This window comes from Idiotropiscis lumnitzeri, chromosome 17 (assembly GCF_059441095.1).
Source record: "Idiotropiscis lumnitzeri isolate Australia: NSW breed Sydney's pygmy pipehorse chromosome 17, RoL_Ilum_1.0, whole genome shotgun sequence".
Lineage (NCBI taxonomy): Eukaryota > Metazoa > Chordata > Actinopteri > Syngnathiformes > Syngnathidae > Idiotropiscis > Idiotropiscis lumnitzeri.
In genome coordinates this window covers 9,405,374-9,428,312 of record NC_142407.1, presented here as the reverse complement: position 1 = coordinate 9,428,312, position 22,939 = coordinate 9,405,374, and the positions used below count along the sequence as shown (strand labels likewise).

Genomic DNA, 22,939 nt, shown 5'->3' with positions numbered 1-22,939 from the left:
CCCCGGAGCTTGCTCTTTTGGTCTAATCTACTGTAATTGTTAAACATGGACTTGATCTCTTCAACTGATCCTCTCCAGAGTGGCCAAGGAACTAAATAACTAAACTGTCAAAAGCTAGTTGGCGAATACTTGGATTTCCTTAGTCCTCAATGAAAGCAGATACATTGTCCTTGTATTTTAAAGGGGAAGTCAACCCCCAAAAATCCTTCGCAATAAAATGCTTTATGCGTCTAAACATGGCATTTTGATTTGTATTGCGTTCATGGAATGTGACTTAAGCAGCAAAATCCACCCTGGGGCGGCCATTTTGTTACTTCTGTTGACTGAAAATGACATCACAGTTGCTCAGGTAATGACCAATCACAGCTCACCTGTTTTCTCAAGCTGAACCATGTTTGGGTGTTAGCTGAGCCTTGAGCTCTGTCATTTTCAGTTGCCTTAAGTGGACAAAATGGCCGTCCCCCTGAAATGGCTGAGAACTGGTGCATTTTACTCCGTAACTCATATTCCGCAGACGCAATATTAATCAGAATGCCGTGTTTAGACGAGTGGACCTACATGGGACATATTCTTGTAAAGAACATTTTTGGGTTCACGTCCCCTTTAAGAAAACCAAGACTCTTGGATGTAAAATAGCCGTTGAACATTTTTCTCAATTTACTGACAAAAGAACCCATAACAGTTTTCCTATCTTCCATTTCCTGCTTGTTACATAAAACGAAGGCCAAGAGCCACGAGACTGAAAAAAACATAACCTTTGAACTCTCAGGGAATCCGAGCTAATGAACCAAAGGTGTTTGAAATGCAACCACAGCATTCCCCTCTATTCTGAATGACTTACTTTTGTTTGTTTCTTACCGCATGTGTGCAACATGATGTACGGGTATCACGCTGTGTGGACTGGCAGCTACAAATTTGCTTTGAAAGTTGGCTGGTGGGAGGTCAGCTTTTTGCACGGGATGGCTTTTCTAATAGGGCTATCAAAATTTTACTGCATAGTGCTTGCCTGACAAAATTCACCATTCGTCACATTCTATATCGAGTAATGTAAAAGCGAGTACATTTAATCCATTTGAATTTTTTATCATTGAAATCCAACGGACAGCCTTCTCAGTGCCCCCCCCCCCTTTTGAACCTTCTTTGACTCCCTCCTCCCCCCAGCCTCAGCCGTATCCCATGCAGATTGAACGGCATACATGTGTGACAAGACAGTCCCCCTTGGTCCCCCTTTCCCGCTCTATTTACTCAGCATGAGGTTGGAATCTTGTTTTTCTTGTTTCAGGGGTGGGGTGGGGGGGTTGAATTTCCCTAAACTTCTCCCTCCTCTTTTCTGTCTCCCCAGGAAAAAGGACCCAATGAGGAGGATGAATGGGACCAAAGAAGAGGCAAAGGGTCCTCATGCATGTTTATGGATTATCATGTGAAATGTATGTGGGTTGGAATTGAACGATGTGAGTAATTCCCTCGCCATGGGTGTCACACTAGAACCAATGCATGTTTTGGGACTTGCACCCAGGAAATGAAGGCAGGACTTTTAGACTCAAGATGAATGTCAGTGCATGGCTACTTTATGTGTCATGGCTCTACACTTGGGCTGAGTACTCTCAACGGTGCAAATGCCAAGATCTGTGTCCGACAGAACTGGAGAAGAAGAAGTCAAAGACGCGCATCAAGGTGCATTTTCGAAATCCTCTCGGACATAAGCACACACCTCCCAGCAGCAGGCCACACCACAGAAAAGGTGAGCTCTGAAAATTAAACATTCCAGTCGTGTTAGCGTTGCGTTTTGACAAGAACGGTGAGTGTGTCGTAATCAGCGAGAACTTGAATAATGTGATTGCGTGCTGTGTTAATGGGTTCCTTCATCATTTCAAAGACTCCCAAAGTGGTTGGAGCTACTCCTCGGAATTAGTTGATTCACCTTGGTTGTTTTAATGGAGCAAAAAGAAAAAAAATGGATATGGTAAAGTGATGTGAAATATTAAAATTATGTGAAATTATTAATACATGTGAAAATAATTCATAGAACTGTACATTTGAGTTTTTTGTGTCCATTTGATTGTTTGTTGGCTATTCCCTAGTGAATTGATGATAAAGAAAAAAACTGGGGGTGACATTTTGATTCTGGGGTATGGACATTTCTACTGGTACTATAATGACTCACATGATTAAATAATATTTAAAAAAATAAATAAATACATTTAAAGAGATCACTTTTATCCAAATCAACGCCAAACTGGATTGAAAGCTAATTACTTGTTGAATGCTTGTTCCTTAACGCACCATCCGAACAAAACTGGTGGTGACCCATGACTTTTGCATTTGCCTTGGGAGAGGCCTTCATTCTGTGTTTTTTTTTTTTTCTTCCATATACATCAATGTTCTTGAACACTGCACTCTAGTCTCTTTTTACCACATCCCCCACTGGGGCCACTAATTTGCTCTTTTGCTTCTCCACCCCAACATCCTTCCCCATTCTAGTGCTTGTTCTGACCTTTAGTCGACATTGTGAATGAGGTTCCTTCCTTCTGATCTATCTTAGTCCCACGGATTGTATGAAGCCACAACAGAAGCTTTGGAGAGGATGATGGTGTCATTCTTCATGGTTTCCAAATCTTTTGTTGCAGCCTAAAAGATGGCTGATGTCCTGGCCATCAAGCCCAACTTGTTGGATGCATATATACATCAGTCACTAGCGTCAAGTTCTTTTGGGAGCTCTCAAGGAACAGCTCACTAAATGACCATTTCTTTTTGTCTACCTTTGGAGAAAAAAAAAGGAGCTTGTGGTAGTACAGTTATTTCTGTGTCATCCTTCTTTTCTCTGAAACTTTGCAAGTTATTTGACAATGGGAGGAGTGGGAATAGATTTAATTCAATTCCTTTTTTTATACTTTTATAATTTATCATTTTATCAAAGGAAGATGATCTAACACAAACTAGGAGCTGTATGAGCACAAAGTGCGGTCAAGCCAATGCTAGTCTTCATCTGTTTATACTGTGCATTACGTTGATAATGCCGTTGTGTGGGCCGATTTCAAAATAAAAGCTTAACAAAATAAATGGACATGAAATAATGTCATATAATCCCTCTGTTTTCATGGTGATGGTGTAAAAGCCTGAGTCAATAATGTTCAGGTGTTTTCATCAATGTAACACTTTCTCATTACGTCTGCTCCACCTTTGTTCAAATTAGCATTGTTTTGAAAGTGCTTTTTTACAGCTCCAGCTGTTGTGAAATGTGCTATATAAATCAAATTATTTTGTATTAAACAGAATTATAGACAAATAAAACTTGCTGTTCGGCATCCCAATAAAAGCAAAAGTAGAGTGAATGCATGAAACCAGAAGGATTATTTTTAATATTCTGTAGAAATCAAATGTAATGATAGATTTTGGAGATCATTTATTTTGAGAATACATCAGATTTGAAAGAAAATCTTTGGGTTTAATCATGAGCCAGTCGCATTTCTTAATAGAAGTGGAAAGTTTGCGTGATTACAAAATGGTAATTTTCTTTAGTTATTTTAAATTCCAGAGTAACTCCATTTCGAAGTCTTTTATTTTGAAATCTTCCCTCGCAGCACGTTGGCTGCGTGTTACCGTAATGCAGAGTATAAACAAAAATGGACAAGCTTGGTGTGGAATGGCTTGTCGTGGCCTGACCGCAGTCATGTGCAGAGGTGATTTCATGTTGCTCTACGTGATAACTTCGCTTCTTTTGACACGTAAGTAACTTATGTACTGTATATACATTATATTTCTTGTAACATAAGATGTCCTCAAATCCAATTTGCTTACAATTTATGTTCAAATACCGTTATAAGTGATCGGTGTTAACTGATTTAAAAGTTAAATTAAAATTAATTGATTATACAGAAACAATTTAATGGCCGATTTCGTGTCATCAGTGTGCGTGTTGCTACGTCTCAGACGCGCGCCTGCGAGTGTATGAGTGTGCGCGCGCGTGTGCGAGGAAGGCTACCCTAACTTTAATTAAAGTTGACTAAAGTTGTTTTCCGTGAGCATAAATTGTCTTGTGTGTTTTGAATTTAATTTATGCACAATGAAAGGTATACATTGATGATTTTATTTTATTTTATTGTAACTTTGTGCTGTGACAATGTGTAAATGCGGTATTGTTATCTGCTATTTGAGGCATTTCCGCTTCTCATGAATGGAGGAACCCTTGTAAGAGCATTTCTTTAGTTGATTGTGCAGTAGCGCTTGAATAACGTTTGATCTGATTGATTTTGTATTTAGTTCTAGCTGGAGTAAAATGAGTTGTCGCGGATTAATGAATTAAGGAGTTTTAGATTTTTTCCATCACAGCAACATTAGTTCAACAATTAAAGTTATTCACATCCCAAGTTAAAATAACCTATATTTTCTGTCAATTTTAAGTGTCCAAGTTTACAGCCTCTAAAAAGTCCAATTTAAATGAACACGCCAAGTTAGTACTTTCTTTAAATGTGAGTATGATGTTGATCAGGGAGTTTACGGGTTCTTCGGTTGTTCCTCATTGGCTTGAGCTTCCTTTCCTATCAGGAAGCGGATCAGTCCCCCTGTTTCCTTGGATGTGGTCATCCGACTCTGCAGGAAGTTCAAACAATGGCATTCATGTTTTACACCCTGCAAACATTGTTTGTTGCTAGAACGGTATAAACTTGTTTGCTTTGGATTAGGGCTGGGTAGTATGTCAGAAAAATGTATCATGATTTAAGTATTTCATATCAGTCAATTGCGATAATTATTTATTGTTTTATTTGAGCTAATCAAATTAAGAAAATATATTAAATGGGTTAGAATTATACAAAATAAAACACAACTATCCAGTGGGGAAAAATGCCATTCAAACTATCTGGTTGGAAAACTAATAATCATATTTTCTTCAAACATTTAAAGCGTTACAGTGCAGCGCTTATGTGCACCCCTGACTATAGTCATGTGATGAGAGATGTTATGGTGCTCCATAAGCTGAGCAACGGGCAACTTGTAAATATTGAATAGAAGTGTTCTAAAAAAAAAAAAATGCAGATGATACACAGCTAACATTGTCCCCAACTGTTTTTAGAAACCAAAGATCAAGTCCCAAATCTTGCATTGGGTCGGCCTGAAATACTGATGGGAAAAATTAGTGATGAACTGACGATGCCCACCTCTGCTGAATTGTTTTAACAGGTGCCAGAGTTTGTGCTGATGACGTGCCACCCCGCATTGTGCACCACCCGTCTGATGTAGTGGTAAAGTTCGGAAAACCTGCCACGTTCTCCTGCCGGGGGGATGGAAACCCAAAGCCAACCATTGAATGGCTGCACAACGGCGAGCCCCTGGAGATTTCAAAGGGAGATGGCCAACTGCAGCCCATGATTTTGTCAGATGATCGACTCTTTTTCCTGAGTGTGGTTGCGAGTGGGCATGAGGGTATCTACACATGTGTGGCCAGGAACAGCGCAGGAACGGCCATTAGCCGCAATGCATCCTTGCACATTGCAGGTGAGACTTATTGTACATTTTACTGAATGATTGACCAGATTTGCTGCAGTACATGTTGAGAAAATTTGCATGGATTGTCCAAATATTTCAATTTCTGTGAGATAAAAAAAAACAAATAAATGGCTTTGACGTTTAGAAGTCATACAATGTGATTTCCTGGTTTCCTTTTCTGTTTTGTTTTCCATTCTCTCTCTCACTATTGAAGTGCACCTATGATGAAAATTCTCTCATCCCTTTGTTGTTTGGGAAGGTGCTTTTCCCCCACTATGGAGGACTAAAAGTGCCAAAATTAAATAAATGAATACACCATGAAATGTTGAATTAAAATTGTCATTAATTAAATATGTAATTTATTAATTAAATATTGAAATAACTAAATAACTAAATAACTAACTAAATAAATAAATAAATAAATAAATAAATAAATTACCAATGATTATATGAAAAAGAAAAACCTCTCTAATTATTTATGTATTTAATTAGTTACTTCTTTATTTAATTAATTATTTCATGGTCCCACGTTGCAGTTTTCCATTAATTCATTTTATGTCAAACTCGCCCATCAAACCAATTTAGAGGTGGATTGCCACCCTCAGTTTATCGGAGTATTTTCACTACTCGGTTGGCATCAATCCATTATTCTGGAATTGATTTGCCTTGACTTGATGAGCAAGCCTTCAGAATTAACATCCGATAGACGCCGAAAGGTGTTTGGTAGCGATGGGTAAATGAAGCTTCAAATCTGCTTCATGAACCAGTTGTAGTATTTTTGGACTCCAGCAGATGGCACTCTCTGTTCAACATTGGGTGGAAAGCACACTCACTTGCCATTTTTTAAACCCGTTATTTAAACCAACAGTGCCATCTACAGCACACAAAAGTACAACAACTGGTTCATGAAGCAAATTTGAAGCTTCATTTTCCCATAAAACACTGTTTGGTCACAGGCACAACCTAATAGATAATCCAAGTTGATTAACAACCTCCCATTGGCAACATCAACATGGAAGAAACAAAGTCTTACCGCCAGTAGCGTCTTTCTAGAATTGTTAGAGCAACCAATGACTTTAAGGGCTCATGACTCATCGTTTACAGTTAGATGTTTGTTTGTCCTTATATTGTATTAACTCTCAGCCGTTTTCTGATTTTTGCAGCACTGCGGGAGGTCTTCACTGTGCAGCCCAGTGATGTCGAGGTGGCAGAGGGGGAGGTAGCAGTTTTAAACTGTGCCCCCCCGGTGGGATACCCAGAACCTAACATTATGTGGAGAAAAGATGGTCTGCCAATCAACTACACCGATTTCCATTACACTGTAAGATGCATCGTTTGCCTTTTATTCTCAAATGTTGCTTATGCAAGAGATTCGTCTTATTCCGGTAGCTTGTACAGTTACGCGCAAAAGTCTCATACCACCATTAGCCCATCATTTTGACATAAATAGAACGGATGCAATTCACACAAAGTTATTACATCTTAATAAAGGTGCAGCTCATTATGGTCATTCTCAAGAAGTAATGGTTCAGCAAATCATTAAAATTTAAAATACAATATTTATTCCTTCGGTTTGACTTTTCTTTACTTGATGTCATACTCAACTTATATTTTTGTATTGTCCAAAAAAAAAAGAGAAATGTGTTTGCACCCACTTTCAACTGAGTGATATTGATCAAAGCTAAGTTGATAATTGATTAGATTTTTTACATTAATTAAGTGATTCAACTTTTTTTGTGATTTCTTCCTCCTCTGAACTGTTGGTGTGTGCGTGTTTTTTTTTTGTGTAATACAGGAGCTGAATGGAAAGCTTATCATCGCTCCTGCAGAAAAGAACCACTCCGGTGCCTATGTGTGTGTGGCCAGCAACACCATGGGGGTGCGCGAGAGCAGAGCAGCTCGACTCACTGTGCTCGGTTAGACATTTCCAGTGTAAAAAAAAAAAAAAAAAAAAAAAGAAGTTTAATATTAAAGCAATTTAACGCAATATCATTGACAACATATTTTCCTCTCTTTTTTTTGCAGCAAAACCAGTTTTCGTGGTGAAGCCCGAAAATGTCTCAGTGAGAATGGGGGAGTCTGCCCAGTTCTACTGTCAGGCAAAAGGTGACCCCCCACCTGTGGTGGTCTGGAGTAGAGAGCAGGGGGCGCTGCCCAATGGCAGGTATTCTGAATATCAAATTTCACAGTCCAATACACTGTGCAATATAATACCACAAGCTCTAAAACACTCCAACTTAGAAAGTTGGAGCTAAAACAAGTGATCAGAAAATCATTCTTATTTTTGTACTTTTCTTTTTGTTGTTGTTTCAATGACAACGCAGTGCGGCCTCTGAATTGCATTGCCTTCATTTGATCCAGTTTTTAGATCAAACTTGCTCTCATTGGATCATAACAGAATCCCCCAAAACACGTGGCAAAATGTGCCAAAGTCCGATTTCTTCTTCATAATGATTTTTTTGACTGGTGCATTTTATACTCCGAAGAGAGTTATTTTTTTTACCTTTGAATAAATTCTAATATGCTGTAACACCCAAATTTCAGTTCACTTATATAATAGTTCACAATTAAACATAAAAACAACATTTTTGTCCAGATATCTTATGAATCCAGACCAGACGCTTCAGATCCATTATGTGACAGCCCAAGATGCCGGCACGTACACCTGCACTGCCGTCAATGATGTCGGTGTGGTCACTGCCTCTGCGCAGCTACTAGTTGAAGGTAAAAAATATGTCAGTATGATTTTTGTTCTGCTCTTCATTTAACAAAAAAAAAATCGCCTTATTATTGCATTATTTTAGTGCATTGTTTTGCGGTTGAAGTTGAACTTTTCGGGGTAAACTCAAATGTCGCTGGCATCGGGCAGAATCGTCACCGTGTTTGTCCAATCATTAACGTTGCAGCGTCAAAGAGAGTAGGCCGTTTTATGCACTTAAAATTGGGCAATAATGAACCTTGTGCATTCACTAGGGATGGGTAAATGAAGCTTCAAATGTGTTTCATGAACCAGTTGTTGTATTTTTGTGTCCTGTAGATGGCACTGTTGGTTGAAATAAAGGGTTAAAAATGTGCTTTCAGTCCAGTGTTGAACAGAGAGTGCCATCTACTGGAGTCCAAAAATACTACAACTGCTTCATGAAGCAGATTTGAAGCTTCATTTACCCATCACTAGCATGGCTGGCAACCAGTTGAGGGTCAATATTCTATTTTATATTGTTTGTATTTGTTTATGTCCTGTAGCTGCCAGCACTAAGCAAAAAGATCTCCACATCGAACTTTCAGCCCTCCGACTAGCTCTAGAAAATGTCACAATCATGGCCCCCGGGTCCGACATATCTCAAGTTCAATGGAAGGTATATACACTCTATTTCCCAGAAATGAAGAGAACATTTTGCTTTATCGGCTGCTTTTCTTCATTGTGTGCTTTCAGCTCCACTCTCTAGCCATTCAACCTCATTACCTTGATGGCTTTGAGGTACTCTATCGTTCCATTTTACCTTCCAGCTCAGACTGGGCCGCAAAAAAGGTGACAGTGCCGAGCTTTCAGACCCAGGTTGGCCCATTAAGGAGAGGCTACAAATATGAGTTTAAGGTTCGTCCCTATGGGAGCAGTTTGTACGGCCGGGAGAGTAACACACAGCTCCTCCGAGTTCCAGAAACGGGTAAAGAACATTTCCGTCATTATATGGTTATATTTTCATCATTTTGAAATCAATGGTTACTAATTAATAATTGTCTTGATGCAGTTCCCGGTGCAGCTCCACTCGCTGTGTCCATTACAGTTTCTCATGATCACAATAATTCCATCCACCTGAACTGGGAGCCTCCTCCATCTGAAACTCATAATGGGATCATCTCGGGTTACCAGGTACCGCATGAATAGTTGCTTTGATCTCGTCTCTCTTTTAGCCACGCTTCATTTTTTCACTTTTTCTTTTTCTATTTTTCACATAGTCAATATGCTGACTGGTCCAGACTGTACTGTTCAAACCTGACGCAAACGGTTTCTCAATTCAGGTGTGGTGTGTCGAGTCATATGAGCAGCAGTACCAAAACTGGACTGTTGATAGCAGCCAGCATTGGCTTGATATTTTTGCCCTGCAACCCGGGAAACGCTACTGGATCACCCTAGCAGCGGTGAATGGGGCTGGAATTGGACTCCCAAGTGACCCCCATGGATTTGTTATAAGTATGCTAAAGGACATTTGAATCATTTATGCAAATATGATTTGAAATTCATTCTTACTGCCACCTGGGAAAATATTTAATTAATTGTGTTTGTTTCAAAGACCCACAGATAAGATTTACTTCTGAATCAGAAAACTACAGACCGGATCAGTCTCCCATGTTTACGGTGATCCAGGATCCCGTATTGATCGGCAGCATGGGTGCCCTCTTGTGGTGCATCTTGGTAATTGCATCTGTCTGCCTGCTAAGACGCCGCGGCAAAATGGCACACCTCATACCAGGACGTGACGGGGTTAAAGGTGTGGAATTGACCCGCAAGTAAAACTTACAACTCAAATATTGAAAATGTTACCAGTTATGACAGACATAGAGGCCCATTAAGAGGATTGTTGAAAGACTTACATGATCAGATGGAGCACTTGACCCTTTTTTGCCGGTCAGTCTCGGTACGGTTCCGGTCTTGACCCATCGGCCTTATTCATAACTGTAAAAACATTTCCGTTAACAAAATAAAATAAAAACAAAAGTGCTTTTTAAGAAACAAAATCTAATTGAAAGTACGACCGAGTGCAGACAGCTCCTTGAGCTGCCGTTTCCTCACCTGGGTGTTTTTTTTTTTTTCCCACAGGTTTGCGAAAACAAGCCAGCGAAGATATCTTCATCAATCACAGGTAAAAAATGAGTGAGGTTTTACTTATCATATTTCTGAATGCGTGATGCTTGAACCTTGACTGCAATGTGATTCGTCCTCTTCAGGATGACAGCTCCAGACTCTCCTTGGATCTCTGGAAGTTGGAGACCAACTTTTCACAAGAAGTACCAAGATTTGTGGGCTCAAGGTCACAAACCATCAGGGATGAGGAACACAAGTGTGTGCTGACCACATTTAAAGCTGTCTTTCTTCTTTTTTTTTTTTTGTCTATTTTATTTTGAATCGCATACCACTTGAATCATATTTTTATCCATGTTTCATCAGAATTTGTGCCAACTCAGAAGGACCCAAGCTGCATGGACTCAGCTGTTCCCATTGTGACTGACAGCTGTGGCGTCTACGGCACCTTTTATGTTGACCTCATGGGAAATGGACTGAAAACTTTCAACAGTCCCAGACGTTACCCCAGAATGCCTCATGGTCTGCCACAACAGCAAGGATTTGAGACCATTCAGATATTCACTCAGCCTAAGACCTCGCCACACACAAGTCGGGAGATGTTACCATGGAAACAGTCCATAAGGCCTCAGCCCAAAATGGGTGTTTTGGGGGAGTCGTGGGAGAAGAACCACATCAAGAAAGGTGAGTAGTGGTGATTTATATTTTTATCAACATGCATCCATTTAGCTCAGGTGTGGGCAAACTACGGCTCGGGGGCCACATGCGGCCCGTTAAACGTTTTAATCCGGCCCGCCAAACTTGAAAAAAATTCAATGAATAAACCTTGTTAATGCCTTATTTTCTAAATTAAAGTTTATACATCAAATTGTTTTGAATTTTTTTTTTACCTGCAGAAGTGCATGCAGTAAAGAGTGTCCCCATCGTACAAATCAGAAACCAAGTTCCTCCATCATATCTCAGCCGGCAGAGATTAAGTCATGTCCCATCGGGTCAGCTTGGTATGGCGAAAAATTCAATATTTCAATATCCATTATCTAATAGTCTTCTGATATTGTACCTGCTACTTCAACTTTTCTTGTATGTCTGTACTCTGTGGATGTCCAGAATATAATCAATTTGCTGACTGTCCTCGAGTGCTGCATAATTCTGCGTCACTGCAACTAATAGATGTGCGACCACCGCCGCAACTCTTCAACTTGGAGGAAGCTATAGACGCGTACAGTGTGACCTCAGACGAAGGGTAAGACACGCACAGGTTATATCAGAAGTATTACCGGGGGCCGATACGCGATCAATCCAAACTGGATTATTTGGAGATCTCTGCAGGCACCCACATTGGTGACCTGTTGGCTCGTAGCTGTTTTGAGGATGCAATTTTTTTTGTTTTTGAACTTAAAGATAACGAGTGATAAGTGAAAGCTTATAATTTTAATAACCGGTGTATTGAAATTTTCAAAAGTATCTCGCAGTTAGGTTAGTGATCCCTAGGTTAGTGGTAACTTCGGCCATTTAGTGTAGAAGCGTTTCATTATTCTGCTGTCACTAAATCTCTTCAGCATAGATCAGGGATGGGCAACTGGTGTCCCGTGGGAAATTATAAGCATTCCTCATTTCCTTGACTTGAGTGGACCCCCACATGCTTGCGAATTGACACCAGCGGATTCATCTAATCGCTGATTTAGTTTTTAGTTTTTTTTTCAATATTTGTCAATATTTAAAAAATATGTTTTATTTTGTAGATTTTATTTGGGGGGTGGAGCCAACTCCCATTTTGTTTTTTGAATAATTTTTGGGGTTTACAAGAGAGGGGGGGGAGACAGATTTAGTTTCAATAGTTGTTTATTATATGCAGATTTTCACTTTTTTGCCGGCTTAAACGTACGGGATTTTGTCTATGTTTTTATTTAAAATGACATTTAATTTTTCATGCATCTGGTTAAGAAGTACGTGATCCAATGTCAAATGAGAAACCCAGTAATGCTCGGCCTGCGTCAATCTTACTCTAAAAAAAAGGCTGCCTCGTTTGACAATTTTCTCAGATCCAGTCGCTCCACGAAGCTAACAATGGATCTAGGCTCTCTGCAGTCAGTGTGTGATACCTCAGGCGACTATCTACAACCCGGGTCCACCACCACCACCAACACCAACACCAACTACCCCTCGTACTGCCCACAATCCCCTGCATTGTCCAGTCGATCTCTCAATGAAGAACAAGATGGCACACTCACCCCGCAGGAAGCCACTCGGTATCTGGAGCTTAATCCCAAACTCGACAAATCCAGGTAAACATGCCAAAACAGAAAACTTATTTTTTCCACTCCCCCCCGACACACAATATATCCAATCTGAAATAAAAACAATGTCAGCAGGTGACCGAGTCTTTATTCTGTCTCAGCAGTGCCCTTTCCTGCCTCCGCCCTCTTCCCACCAACAATACGCTCATCCCCCCTGCTCAGATGGCCCCTCACAACTCCTCTGAGGCCCCACCGATTGGATTGCGCCACGCTCGTCTTCAAAGTTCGCCTTCGTCCTGTTACAGTGACTGGGAGAGCTCCTTGTGGAACACGTGGAGCTCAATCTCGGATGGAAACTTTGCAAGTGCCCGTACGAGCATCATCAGCTCAGTAGACAGCTGCTACACGAATGCCAGTAGCAACTTTGCTCACTTTCTCACAGCGGAGTCTGTCTCTGGAGCTTCTTTGTCAGGTGAGCAGAAAAAGTGTGTGCTTAGACTTATTCAATATTATTGAGAGACACAATGACAATTTGAGCCAATTTTTGGAATGCAGTTCAAGACCATAAGAGATATTGATTGATATAATGATTATATTTCATATTATAATGATCATTATTTCATTATGCAGGATTATTAAATAATTGTATAAATTATAATTATATAATTGCTCAGGAGTACGGTAATAATTTTTAGTGAAGTCAAACGAGACATTTTACACATTTTAGTGCAAAGGGGATAAAAAAAATCTAATTATTATTGCCCGAACATTAAAACCGGCTGCTCCACTGCTGCAACCTTTTGAGTTTCGGTGTGCTTTTGCATTCATCCACTAGATGGGGTCCTCATTTTAGAAATCTGACCACTGTCCTAGTCAGGCATGTTGGACTTAAGTGTTTTTCACTGGACAGTGACGATTTATTTTCGTGCATAAAAAGATTAGATTTAAAAAAAAATAATAAAAAAATCCAAACCAAAGTCTGCTTTCTCCAGCGCCATGCCTGATATATTAAAATTGAAGAGATATTACAAATGCAGTCGCTTTTGGTAACACAAAAGATATATTTCCAGTAAGTACGGTCAAAAATAAATTGTGTCACTAATTTATGTGCGCCCGTGCATATAATGAACTCTACACTGCATAATCTCTTCCTCCCACGACAACAATAAATACACATCACCATACTTTGTCCTCTTCTGTATTTAGACTTTTCTCCACCGGCCTCCCCTCTCAGCGGCCTGTATCCGGCTTTTTGTGCCGAGGGCAACACCTTCGGAGAGATGGACCCTGTTCCTGCGTGGGACTGGAGCATGAACTGGATGGAGGAAATGGAAGCTCAGTACCGAGCCTACAATCCTGCCAGAAATATGAAATCCTTTAATACTTAAGAAATTCTCCTCCCGGGTTTGCAGCCCTGGAACATGTAAAGCCTTTCGTACTTTAGCTTTTCTAAGAATATATAAATATCCAGGTGTAATCTTATTTACGTTTTTTTTAAAATTTTTTTTTTACATTTCTTTACATCTGCATTTCTGTAATTGTTTCTTCAGGACATCCTATGGAAGTCCAACTACTTTTTGTGGCATCCTGCAAATGACTTCTATTTCGTGATGGCATTTTTTTCCCGCGCCTCCTTGTATTCCTTTCACTCATTAGAGAGGAGGATAATGAAAAACCTCCCTCGGGATTTTCTCACCTGATGTGTTTTGAAAAAGACACGAAGCCAAGTGAGATAGAGTCATTAAACACCAGAAATACAAAGCGAGCTTTTCTCACACCGCTTGTTTGCTGATTTTCATGTTCGTTGCAAGATTTTATAAGAGCTGACAGCCCATCAAGCTGCATTTTGCTGCCTGATTTTTTTTACTTGTACACAATCAGATTATTTTGTTGGCATAAATATGAAAGGGCGGTGGCAGGGATTTGGAGCCCTCTTAAAACAAACTGACTTTGGCCCTCTTCGAGTCAATGCCCCAAATTGAAAATTCAATTTTTACATTTTGCCAACTAGTGATGGGAAAATGAAGCTTCAAATTTGCTTCATGAACCAGTTGTTGTATTTTTGAGTCCTGTAGATGGCACTGTTGCTTTAAATAAAGTGTTTAAAAAAAAAAGGCAAGTCAGTGTGCTTTCAGCCCCATGTTGAACCGAGAGCGCCATCTACTGGAGTCCAAAAATACTACAACTGGTTCATGAAGCAGATTTGAAGCTTAATTTACCCATCACAAGTGCCAACCACCACCGCCGCCTATTAGAACAACTTTACAAATCTAGTAGTGGTTATTTAAATATGTCTAAACGTACATCAAAGAGTATTTTTTCCCTTTGCTCTTTAACTTCTTTTTCCAAAATTTATATATACTGTGTTCATTTCCTTTATACAAACTAGATGTAATGTTGAAGTATATATGCTTGAACTTTTTTTTTTTTTTTACTAATTTAACAGATTCATATTTCTTGTTTGTTTAACTTTGTTGGAACAAAATCACATTTGCCTATTACATTTGAAAGATTTGCCATTTAAAATATTCTTGAGCTCCAGAATAAAATGTGAACTAAAGACAATTAAGTCTAATACCCCGTGCATGCATGTTTTAGTGTGTGCGTGTGCGTGTGTGTTTGCATAGTAATGCCACAAACATGGATGCAGCAGATTTGAGTCCTCATGTCACTCTACATTGTGTTATGTCAGCCAGTGTGTGTGTGGCGCAGTGGAGCTGGCGGACTTGGTGTCGAAACATATGGCTTTAAGTGAAGGAGACAGATGAAGGATAATCCCTTTTGTCTTCTACGCAAACGCACAAACACACACATTCTCACACACATTCATCGAAAATGCGGCACAATGCAAATTAGTGTTAATGCTGATCTTGGTGTCTGAAATGTTTTTCCTGCTTTCAATGCTTCACCTATTTCCTAATTGTCTGTCCAGGGAGACTTCGCTGAAGAATAACTGGCAAAGGACGAATCTGTTTTTTTTTTTTTAAATACCCCGCACATAAAAAGCTGATCCTGACTGGGCTTGTGCAACGCAGCTTATAAATGGTGCAGACAGTAAAGCCCTTCTTTACTCAACGTCCCCGCTCACATTTGACCCAAGTGACCCAGATACAAGACGAGGATTACGGGGGTGGTTGGGGGGAATGCTGTGCTTTGCAGTTTCTGCAAAACACAGTAGTTCGGATTTACTGTAAGAGTCGCTCAGGATGAACATCAAGATGATGAACTGATAAATTGTGGGCTGGACAATGGGCTCACAATTTTACAAGCATTTTACGTCAAGTAAACCACCGTTGGAAACGTTCACTACAGGTGGAAAAAAGCCAACAGTACCACATCATGATAGATCCATTACTTACACGACCAAGCTGGACCCTGTCTTTGCCTCGGCTTTTGTCTAGAAATTCTTTCCATAAACTCATGAACAGCATCGGTGGCGAAGGCTAACCTTGGTGGAGTCCAACCCTCACTGAAAACAAATTTGCCAGCAACGCGGACCACACATGGACACGGGTCTGTATCAGGACACCCACCCGTAAAACTCCCCGAGGGACAATCTCAAATGCTTTCCCCAAGTCCGTGTAGACTGGTTGGGAAAACTCCCGTGCACTCTTTGGGGACCCTGCCAAGGCTATCGAGATTATTTTCGATGCCGCTGTGTATGTATTAAAGCAGCCAAAAAGTCATGAACATCCATCTCACCTGTCATGGACAAATTAACATGGAAATTGAGGGGGGGGGGGGTTATATTTTGGAATTAGAGATCAGGGCTTTAAACGATGCCATCCCTTCTCATTCATCCATTTCTGTCGTTGCGTCTTTAGTCTTCTCTCTGGCCAGCCAGCCTCCTCCTTTAGACCCCAGTGGGCGTTCTGGCCCCGTCACCGGCCTAATGAATGAGTTAGTGATTTATAGCTCAGAGGAGAATTGAGGGAAGGTGATGGGGGAATTAAAGGATAAAGGGTGCGGGTCATTCTGTTGAAGGTCGGCGGTGTAAATCTTGTTCTGAACTGTCATCCTTTGCTGTTGCTTGTTTGTTTGTGTTAATCAACGGGGCAAGTGATAAGGGTTGACGAGATGAAATATAACTTCTGCGGCTGAAGAAATAAAACATGTCCCAGTTTGTTGATAAATGTAATGTAGCTGTTGAAAATGTGGACTGATTTTTTAATTAGTTAAGAACATAACAATTGAAGAGTGATCAACGACCCAAATGAGGAATGGGTTTAAAATCAGCACGCCTTACAACAGCTGGGCATGCACCCGAATCTGAGATGTGTCACGGTTGCGATGTACGCACATGTCCCACGGGCACTTGACAGGCTTCAGGTTACGGAATTGGGTGCTCAGTCAATAGCCGTAATGGCTTCTCATTTCACCCCGGAACTGCTGACTCACTCCGGCCGAATGGCGTACAAGACTGAGAGACTTCGGAAGTATCCCACGACCCACTGGCCAGCAAATTCTCTGAGGATATTATCCTGATATTTAACAATAATCCGAGTACAAAATCGAGGCCGTAAAACATATGAGACTGTGTGTGTGTGTGTGTGTGTGTGCGTGCGTGCCCCTTCAACACTGTCAACTTTTTGATGTCAGCAAATCGTTGTGTACCCTCTTAATGCCAAGAAAGTCCTTGAGATACTTCACACCATTTGTTATAAAGTATCTTTTCGAGGCTGGTGGCCTTAAAAAGAGACTCAAGAGTGGCACTTGCAACAGTGAAAACACATTTCGGAACAGTTTGTTTACTTACCAACAAGGAGTCTGACTTTTGTACCGTATTCTCTGGACTATAAGGTGCACCCGCAGATAAACGGCAACAACTCTTTAAAAAAAGAAAAACAAATTGCACATAAAGGTACATAAACAGAATGTTAAAACGGTGCCTTTTAACACGGCAACAACTTTGCTAATCAAAACAGAACAGACCCAAGAGAGAGAAAAAAAAAAATCAAGATTTATTTAGCGTATTTTCTGAATTATAGAGCGCCCCCTACTGGTGAAAGAAAAAAATCCACAGAAAAGCCACACCGTTGTATTTGACATATGGTTCAAAATCTAGGAAAAAAGTAGCGGATTATAGTCCGGAAAATACGGTAAATTTAAAAAAAAAAAATTTTAATGTAATGATGCATTTTTGCGTAGCTTCGATTTACTGTATCCGCCGGAGTGACTTGGCGTCCGGAAAATACAGTGGCTCCTCCCTCAGCCACGCAGGTCTTGTCCAGGTGTTCCTCATTGTCTCGTCAGTTTGTTTGCAGTCCTTGCCAATTCATTGTTGTTGTCTTGTCATGTTGCCCCCGTCTTTCACTATAAACTAGTATCAGATCATATATAAATTATACATATTCTGTGTGTCTTGTTAAAGTTGGTCTGATTTGAACCGTAATAAAAGTTGTACATGCTGCAGCATCCTTTCATGCTCGGAAAGCAGACGCACGATCCGGGCGCAACAAAAGCCTTGTGAAGTTTGGTGGGTTTACTTGTAAGACATCGGCATCATCTGGAGAGCACCAGAGACGAATGTATTTTTTATCTCAGGGTGGACAGCAGGAGGGAGGGGGTTGTTTTGGTCTTTCAGACAAGCAGGCTTGGTCGGCTACGAGTAATTTCATGCTTCCCGGCGCATGCAGCAACGGGGCGCGATGCAATACGTGGGAAGGAGAGAGCGAGACATTGGGAGAGAAAGACCAAAGAACACTTTAGCAATAAGGCATTTATTTTTATTTGTTAAGGTTTGTCCAGGCTGTGCATCAGACGATGGCTACGAGGATTACGTTTGGTTCAGGAATTTGTGGAAGTTTCGGCACACACGCAAGGAGCGACGGTTCTCTGCTTTCATTTCAGAGATTATTCTCAGTGACACACATGAGTGACTCAATAGACGTGACGTTGTTGCTTGATCAAACGCAATGTTTTAGAAGGATACATCAGATTATTTTATACTGACAACCAATCACGGCGCAGCTTGTGAACGCTAGGTGAGCCCTGATTGGTTGTTACCTGAGCCCTCAACACATTGTCATTTTCAGTCGCCAGTAAGTGACAAAATGCGTTTTTAACGGTGTTAATTGTACATGAAAAATAACTACAATATCCAAATTATAGACAAAATAACTTTTTACTGCTTAATATTGTTAAATTAGTAACGTATTCCTTTAAATTTAAATTCATAAAGATTCAATTCTACATATAAATTGCAGAAGGTTTCTATAACGTTTTCAAGATATTTTTTAAAACAATCTAATAGAAACCAGTAACGAGCCATGTATGCAGAAGGCTCGGTCGGGCTTGACGGGGTACGACGAGTAGAGTGAAACATCAAATTAGACAGCGGTTGATTAAATGCACTTCTGCCATTTTCCGAGTTGCAGTTTTGAGCTCAACTCACTTAACTGCACGCACGACCGCAATTTCCCTCAGCAAAGAAAAGCATTGAATATACATCAGCAAATGCATTTTATTGTACATTTACAAAACAAAAAGAGTACAAAAAGCCAGTCAACAGACATTGTTCATATATATATATATATATATATATATATATATATATATATATATATATATATATATGATCCAAAAACCGCTCCAGAAAAGCATCCCTCAGACAACTTGAGGGTCGAGGAAGGGGAGGTAATTACAATCAGACTTTTTCTCGGGCTTTCTGCTGCACAGAAACCAACGGCTACCAAGACACGTCGACATTCTATTGGACTGCATGGGGGGCAGGTTATCCCAATCAGACCAGAGCATTCTTCCAGGAGTAAGAACCTGCACGTTTTGGCTTTTCCATTTTGTGCTTGATATTTTCTGTTGTTTGGCCATCACAACAGGAGTGCAACAGTATTTAATGCTTTTCGAAAAAAAGAAAAATGTATACTGTACATTTCGAGCGAAAATGTTGGCACATTCAGAGGAGATGGGCTTTTTCTTTTGCATCATGTTTTTCTTTTCAGTACTCATAAATACAATATATGTCTCTTTCCCTGTATCCAAAGCCAACAACTGCGCAGTTAAGACACAGGTATTTACAAATCAAGGGACATGGGGTGAACAGGATAGCTCATAAATAATCATAGTAAAACAAACCACAAAAAATACAATGAAGAGTCTGTTTTTGTCCTTTCACAACAATGACATGAGTCTTATTTGATCACAGTGTCCACAGTTGAAAGATGGCACACAATGGAGGCATCAGAGGTCAACGTCTCTTCAGTGATGGCCTTATCTAGTTTCCTACAAAAAAATAAAGATTTTAATAGGAGGACTTGTCAATGCATAATTTTTCTTTTCAAACACATTTCTGAACACTTATGCTTTTCAATGCATGATTGTCCGGAAATGGCGTCCCACAGAGCTCTTTTGCGTGGACCTCTGTACAATTCATAAACGCCTTTTGGCAATACAAATAGAAAACCCCAGAGCTGGGGCAGAACGGTCCGGTTCAATGAACAAAAGGACCTCCCACCTGCTATTGGGGCATACCATTGAAAGAGGGAGAGGGGGGGGGCAATACCACAATCTCTTTAACACCAACTGTGCATATTTACTTGCATTGGATAACATTCTTGGTGTTTATGTTTTCCATGTGGTCCTTGAAGTGTACATGAAGGTGATTGGCTCATGATACAGGGTGAGTGAAATGGCGTAGTTACTGGCATGTTGTTCGTAGTAGCATTTAAATGATCGCTAATTTTTAAACGACTGCGACTAGGTGACAACTTCAATAACAAATGTAGGCAAAGGCTAAGCAAATGTATTTATATCGCACATTTCATGCACAAGGCGACTCAATGTGCTTCACATAACTAAAAGCACACAACCTAGCGCAGTAGACTTAAATGTCACTAATGCACGTTATTTGCCGATTTCAAAGCTGATCCACAGGCCAGAAGAAATAAGCTGGAAAAATGGCCGAGAAGCGCATATACTACTGCCCGGCCCACCGGGAATTTGCCAGAAAGTCCATATTACCAATCCGGGCCTGTATTTCGATACATCAGGAGTTGAACTACTAGAGCTTATATTTCCCTTGAATGTTAATTTTTTATTTTATTGAACAATTACATGCTTGCATCATAGTGTGCCCCAGTGCAGAAATCAAGGTCCATAAAGTTTGCTGTGGAAGATCCTGATCAAAATCATAGCCTCTGGGATTGCAACACCTCACCGTCTCTGAGTCAAAGGTCAAAAGATAGAAGTCCATAACACAACAGGAACAAGGAGATAACCTAAGCCAGACTTCCTGTGAAAACACCCCAAACTTAATTGCGATGAAGGTTGCGCTTTCATGTTCCCAGCAAGCCATAAAGTAAGGATCCGTGAAAGGGCCGAGGTGTTCCTCACTGCTCCACAGGGGATGACCTGAGCATATAAGGCAGCCCCGTCTTTGCGTGTGAGTTGTTTTGCTCCATTGCTACGCCAGATGTGAGTTGGGGCCTGATTGACCGGTGACAGGCCATCCTTTTTTCTTCCTGCATACACAGGGAGCTGTATGGCGATACCTTAAGTGACACCCCTAAAAAGATCATCAAAATGACTTCCCCTTTGCCATAAAAAGCCATGCTTTTTTTTTTTTTTAATTTTCCAATTTCAGTTTGGAGCTGTTGAACAAAAGCAAGATTTAAAGTGTTCATCTTGTTTCTCCGAACCCGCATACGGATTACTTACTGTTTGTGATTCTGACGGTCAGGCTCGACTACCCACTGTTATCTATGAACTACTTACATTCTACAAGATGCGCCGAACAGTGCAGCCTCACAAAGAGCGAATCCAACAGAGCCTTCCCTTCATTGCGCACAGCTTGCTAAGCCATAAAAGACACTAGCTTGCGGTGAGAGAACCTGCAGGGGGGTGCATTTAAAAGGCGCGCTCCCACAGTCAAGCGTTCTCTCAGGAGTGGACAAACTCAACATTGTTTCTTACTGTGCAGCCTCACTTGAGCAGACGCTCAAATTAGATATGATGAGTTGTTCATGCGTGAGTGCATGTTGGAAATGTGCGTGTGAGAATAAGTGGATGTCGCAAATGGGTTCCAAGCTGGGTTCTAAAAGTTGTGGATTTTTCAATGTAAATTCAGGTATTTTTAATTAGTTTTTATTTTTCAAAATTCTTTTTGCTAGTTTTACTTTTAGTTTTAGTTTTTTGGGGGGTGTTTAATATATGGAGTATTTTTGAGTGATATTTTATGCAGCATAAACCAATGAATTTAACTGAGGGATTAGCCTTTTTTTCACTGGTAATGACTTGAAGGCTTCCATTATTGAAGAGACATGATTGTATCCTACCTCACTGCTCTTCCTGGCCGCATTGATCCCCCGGGAGCCTGTTGAGCCCCGGGATGAGGAGCTTCCTGTGGTCGAACAATTACTGGACACCTGATTCCTGGAAAGGTAACCGGCTTTCCCGCCGTACAGCATCACCTCCTCGCCATGTGCAACTATAAAATACAGTGACAAAATTTTTCTTTAGCACCGTCTATAGCAGGGGTGGGCAAACTTTTTGATTGGCGGGCTACAATGGGTTCTAAAATTTGACAGCGGGGCTGGACCAAGATGGATGGAGTGTTTTGGTGACCTCATCTCATCATCGAAAAAAAATACTTTTAATTTTAAATGAAAGTGAACAAAAGCATTACTACAATATATTTCTTTGAAAAACCACAATATTTAGAAAATAAAACATTAACAAATTATATTCATTTATTTTTTTTTCAAGTTCGACAGGCCGGATTAAAACATTTAGCGGGCCGCATGTGGCCCCCGCGCCGTAGTTTGCTCACGCCTGGTCTATTGAGTAGCTTTATCTTAGTTCAATTAATCTGATATAGCCACAGCAGCAACGAGGAGCTCAAGGTCTTTCAAAGTAGAGGCACTTTTAGTCCATAAAGTATCGCAAAGTAATGTATTGCGGTGTGCAGTTACTGTTTTTAACATTTGACTGTTCAGGGCAGGTCAAGGTAAATAATTTGACACCCACAAGCACTCTACATGTTTTCATGTTGACGAGTCAAAATTGACAAAAGAAAGCATTTAACAGAAATGGATGTTCCACAGCACTGCTGGTGAACTTTAGTGGACCGATGAGAACTCCTGACCCATAGCAGCAGCCATCCCAGAATTTTTGCAGTTTTGGAAAGGATTTCTTGAGCTAAATTTAATGTTCGTCATCTTACTTTCAGCGTGTCTTTGTCTTGCGCCTTTGCGTTGGTGGCTGCCACTGTTGTTGTCACTCCTCTCCAGGGAAGATAGAGATCCATTGGCCATTTTATTGGCCTCCGTGCATTTCGGGGACCCTTGCGAATTGTCCTCCTCTGGGGGTGGTTCCGGAGGTGGAGGCAGATCTGCACAGAGAATCATGCATATGGATGTAAAAAGGAGTATGAATTTAAAAACAAAAAAATCATAAAATTTGT

At 40.5% G+C, this 22,939-nt stretch overlaps 2 protein-coding genes across 9 annotated transcripts in view; one reads left to right on the top strand and one right to left on the bottom strand.

Moving 5' to 3' along the window:
• The first annotated feature begins 1,374 nt into the window (after window positions 1-1,374).
• On the top strand, window positions 1,375-14,024 carry robo4 (roundabout, axon guidance receptor, homolog 4 (Drosophila)). Of its 3 annotated transcripts, none has more exons than XM_088279750.1 (19): window positions 1,375-1,741; window positions 5,179-5,493; window positions 6,648-6,805; window positions 7,280-7,400; window positions 7,510-7,648; window positions 8,081-8,208; window positions 8,728-8,840; window positions 8,918-9,149; window positions 9,234-9,355; window positions 9,505-9,676; window positions 9,777-9,974; window positions 10,304-10,346; window positions 10,432-10,544; window positions 10,652-10,969; window positions 11,182-11,286; window positions 11,393-11,528; window positions 12,328-12,570; window positions 12,687-12,994; window positions 13,729-14,024. In XM_088279750.1, exons 1-19 carry the CDS (start codon window positions 1,495-1,497, stop codon window positions 13,908-13,910), a joined length of 3,393 nt encoding a protein of 1,130 aa, XP_088135876.1. In that variant the 5' UTR covers window positions 1,375-1,494; the 3' UTR covers window positions 13,911-14,024. The 3 variants fall into 3 exon arrangements, with proteins under 3 accessions (XP_088135876.1, XP_088135875.1, XP_088135877.1); XM_088279749.1 differs by having other exon boundaries at window positions 12,684-12,994; XM_088279751.1 differs by lacking the exon at window positions 1,375-1,741 and adding an exon at window positions 3,634-3,725 and having other exon boundaries at window positions 12,684-12,994.
• A 4,943-nt stretch (window positions 14,025-18,967) lies between these two features.
• The window catches only part of robo3 (roundabout, axon guidance receptor, homolog 3 (Drosophila)), a 91,671-nt gene continuing 87,699 nt past the window's right edge, over window positions 18,968-22,939 (bottom strand). For 5 of the 6 annotated variants that reach the window (XM_088280370.1, XM_088280371.1, XM_088280372.1 and 2 more), the window contains 2 exons: window positions 22,700-22,867; window positions 21,045-21,964 (listed from right to left, as the gene is read on the bottom strand). In XM_088280370.1, coding sequence (XP_088136496.1) covers window positions 21,711-21,964; window positions 22,700-22,867 — 422 coding nt within the window. In that variant the 3' untranslated portion in view covers window positions 21,045-21,710. Of the gene's footprint in view, window positions 19,762-21,044; window positions 21,965-22,699; window positions 22,868-22,939 lie in introns of those variants that run through there. The other variant, XM_088280373.1, reaches the window with a different exon arrangement.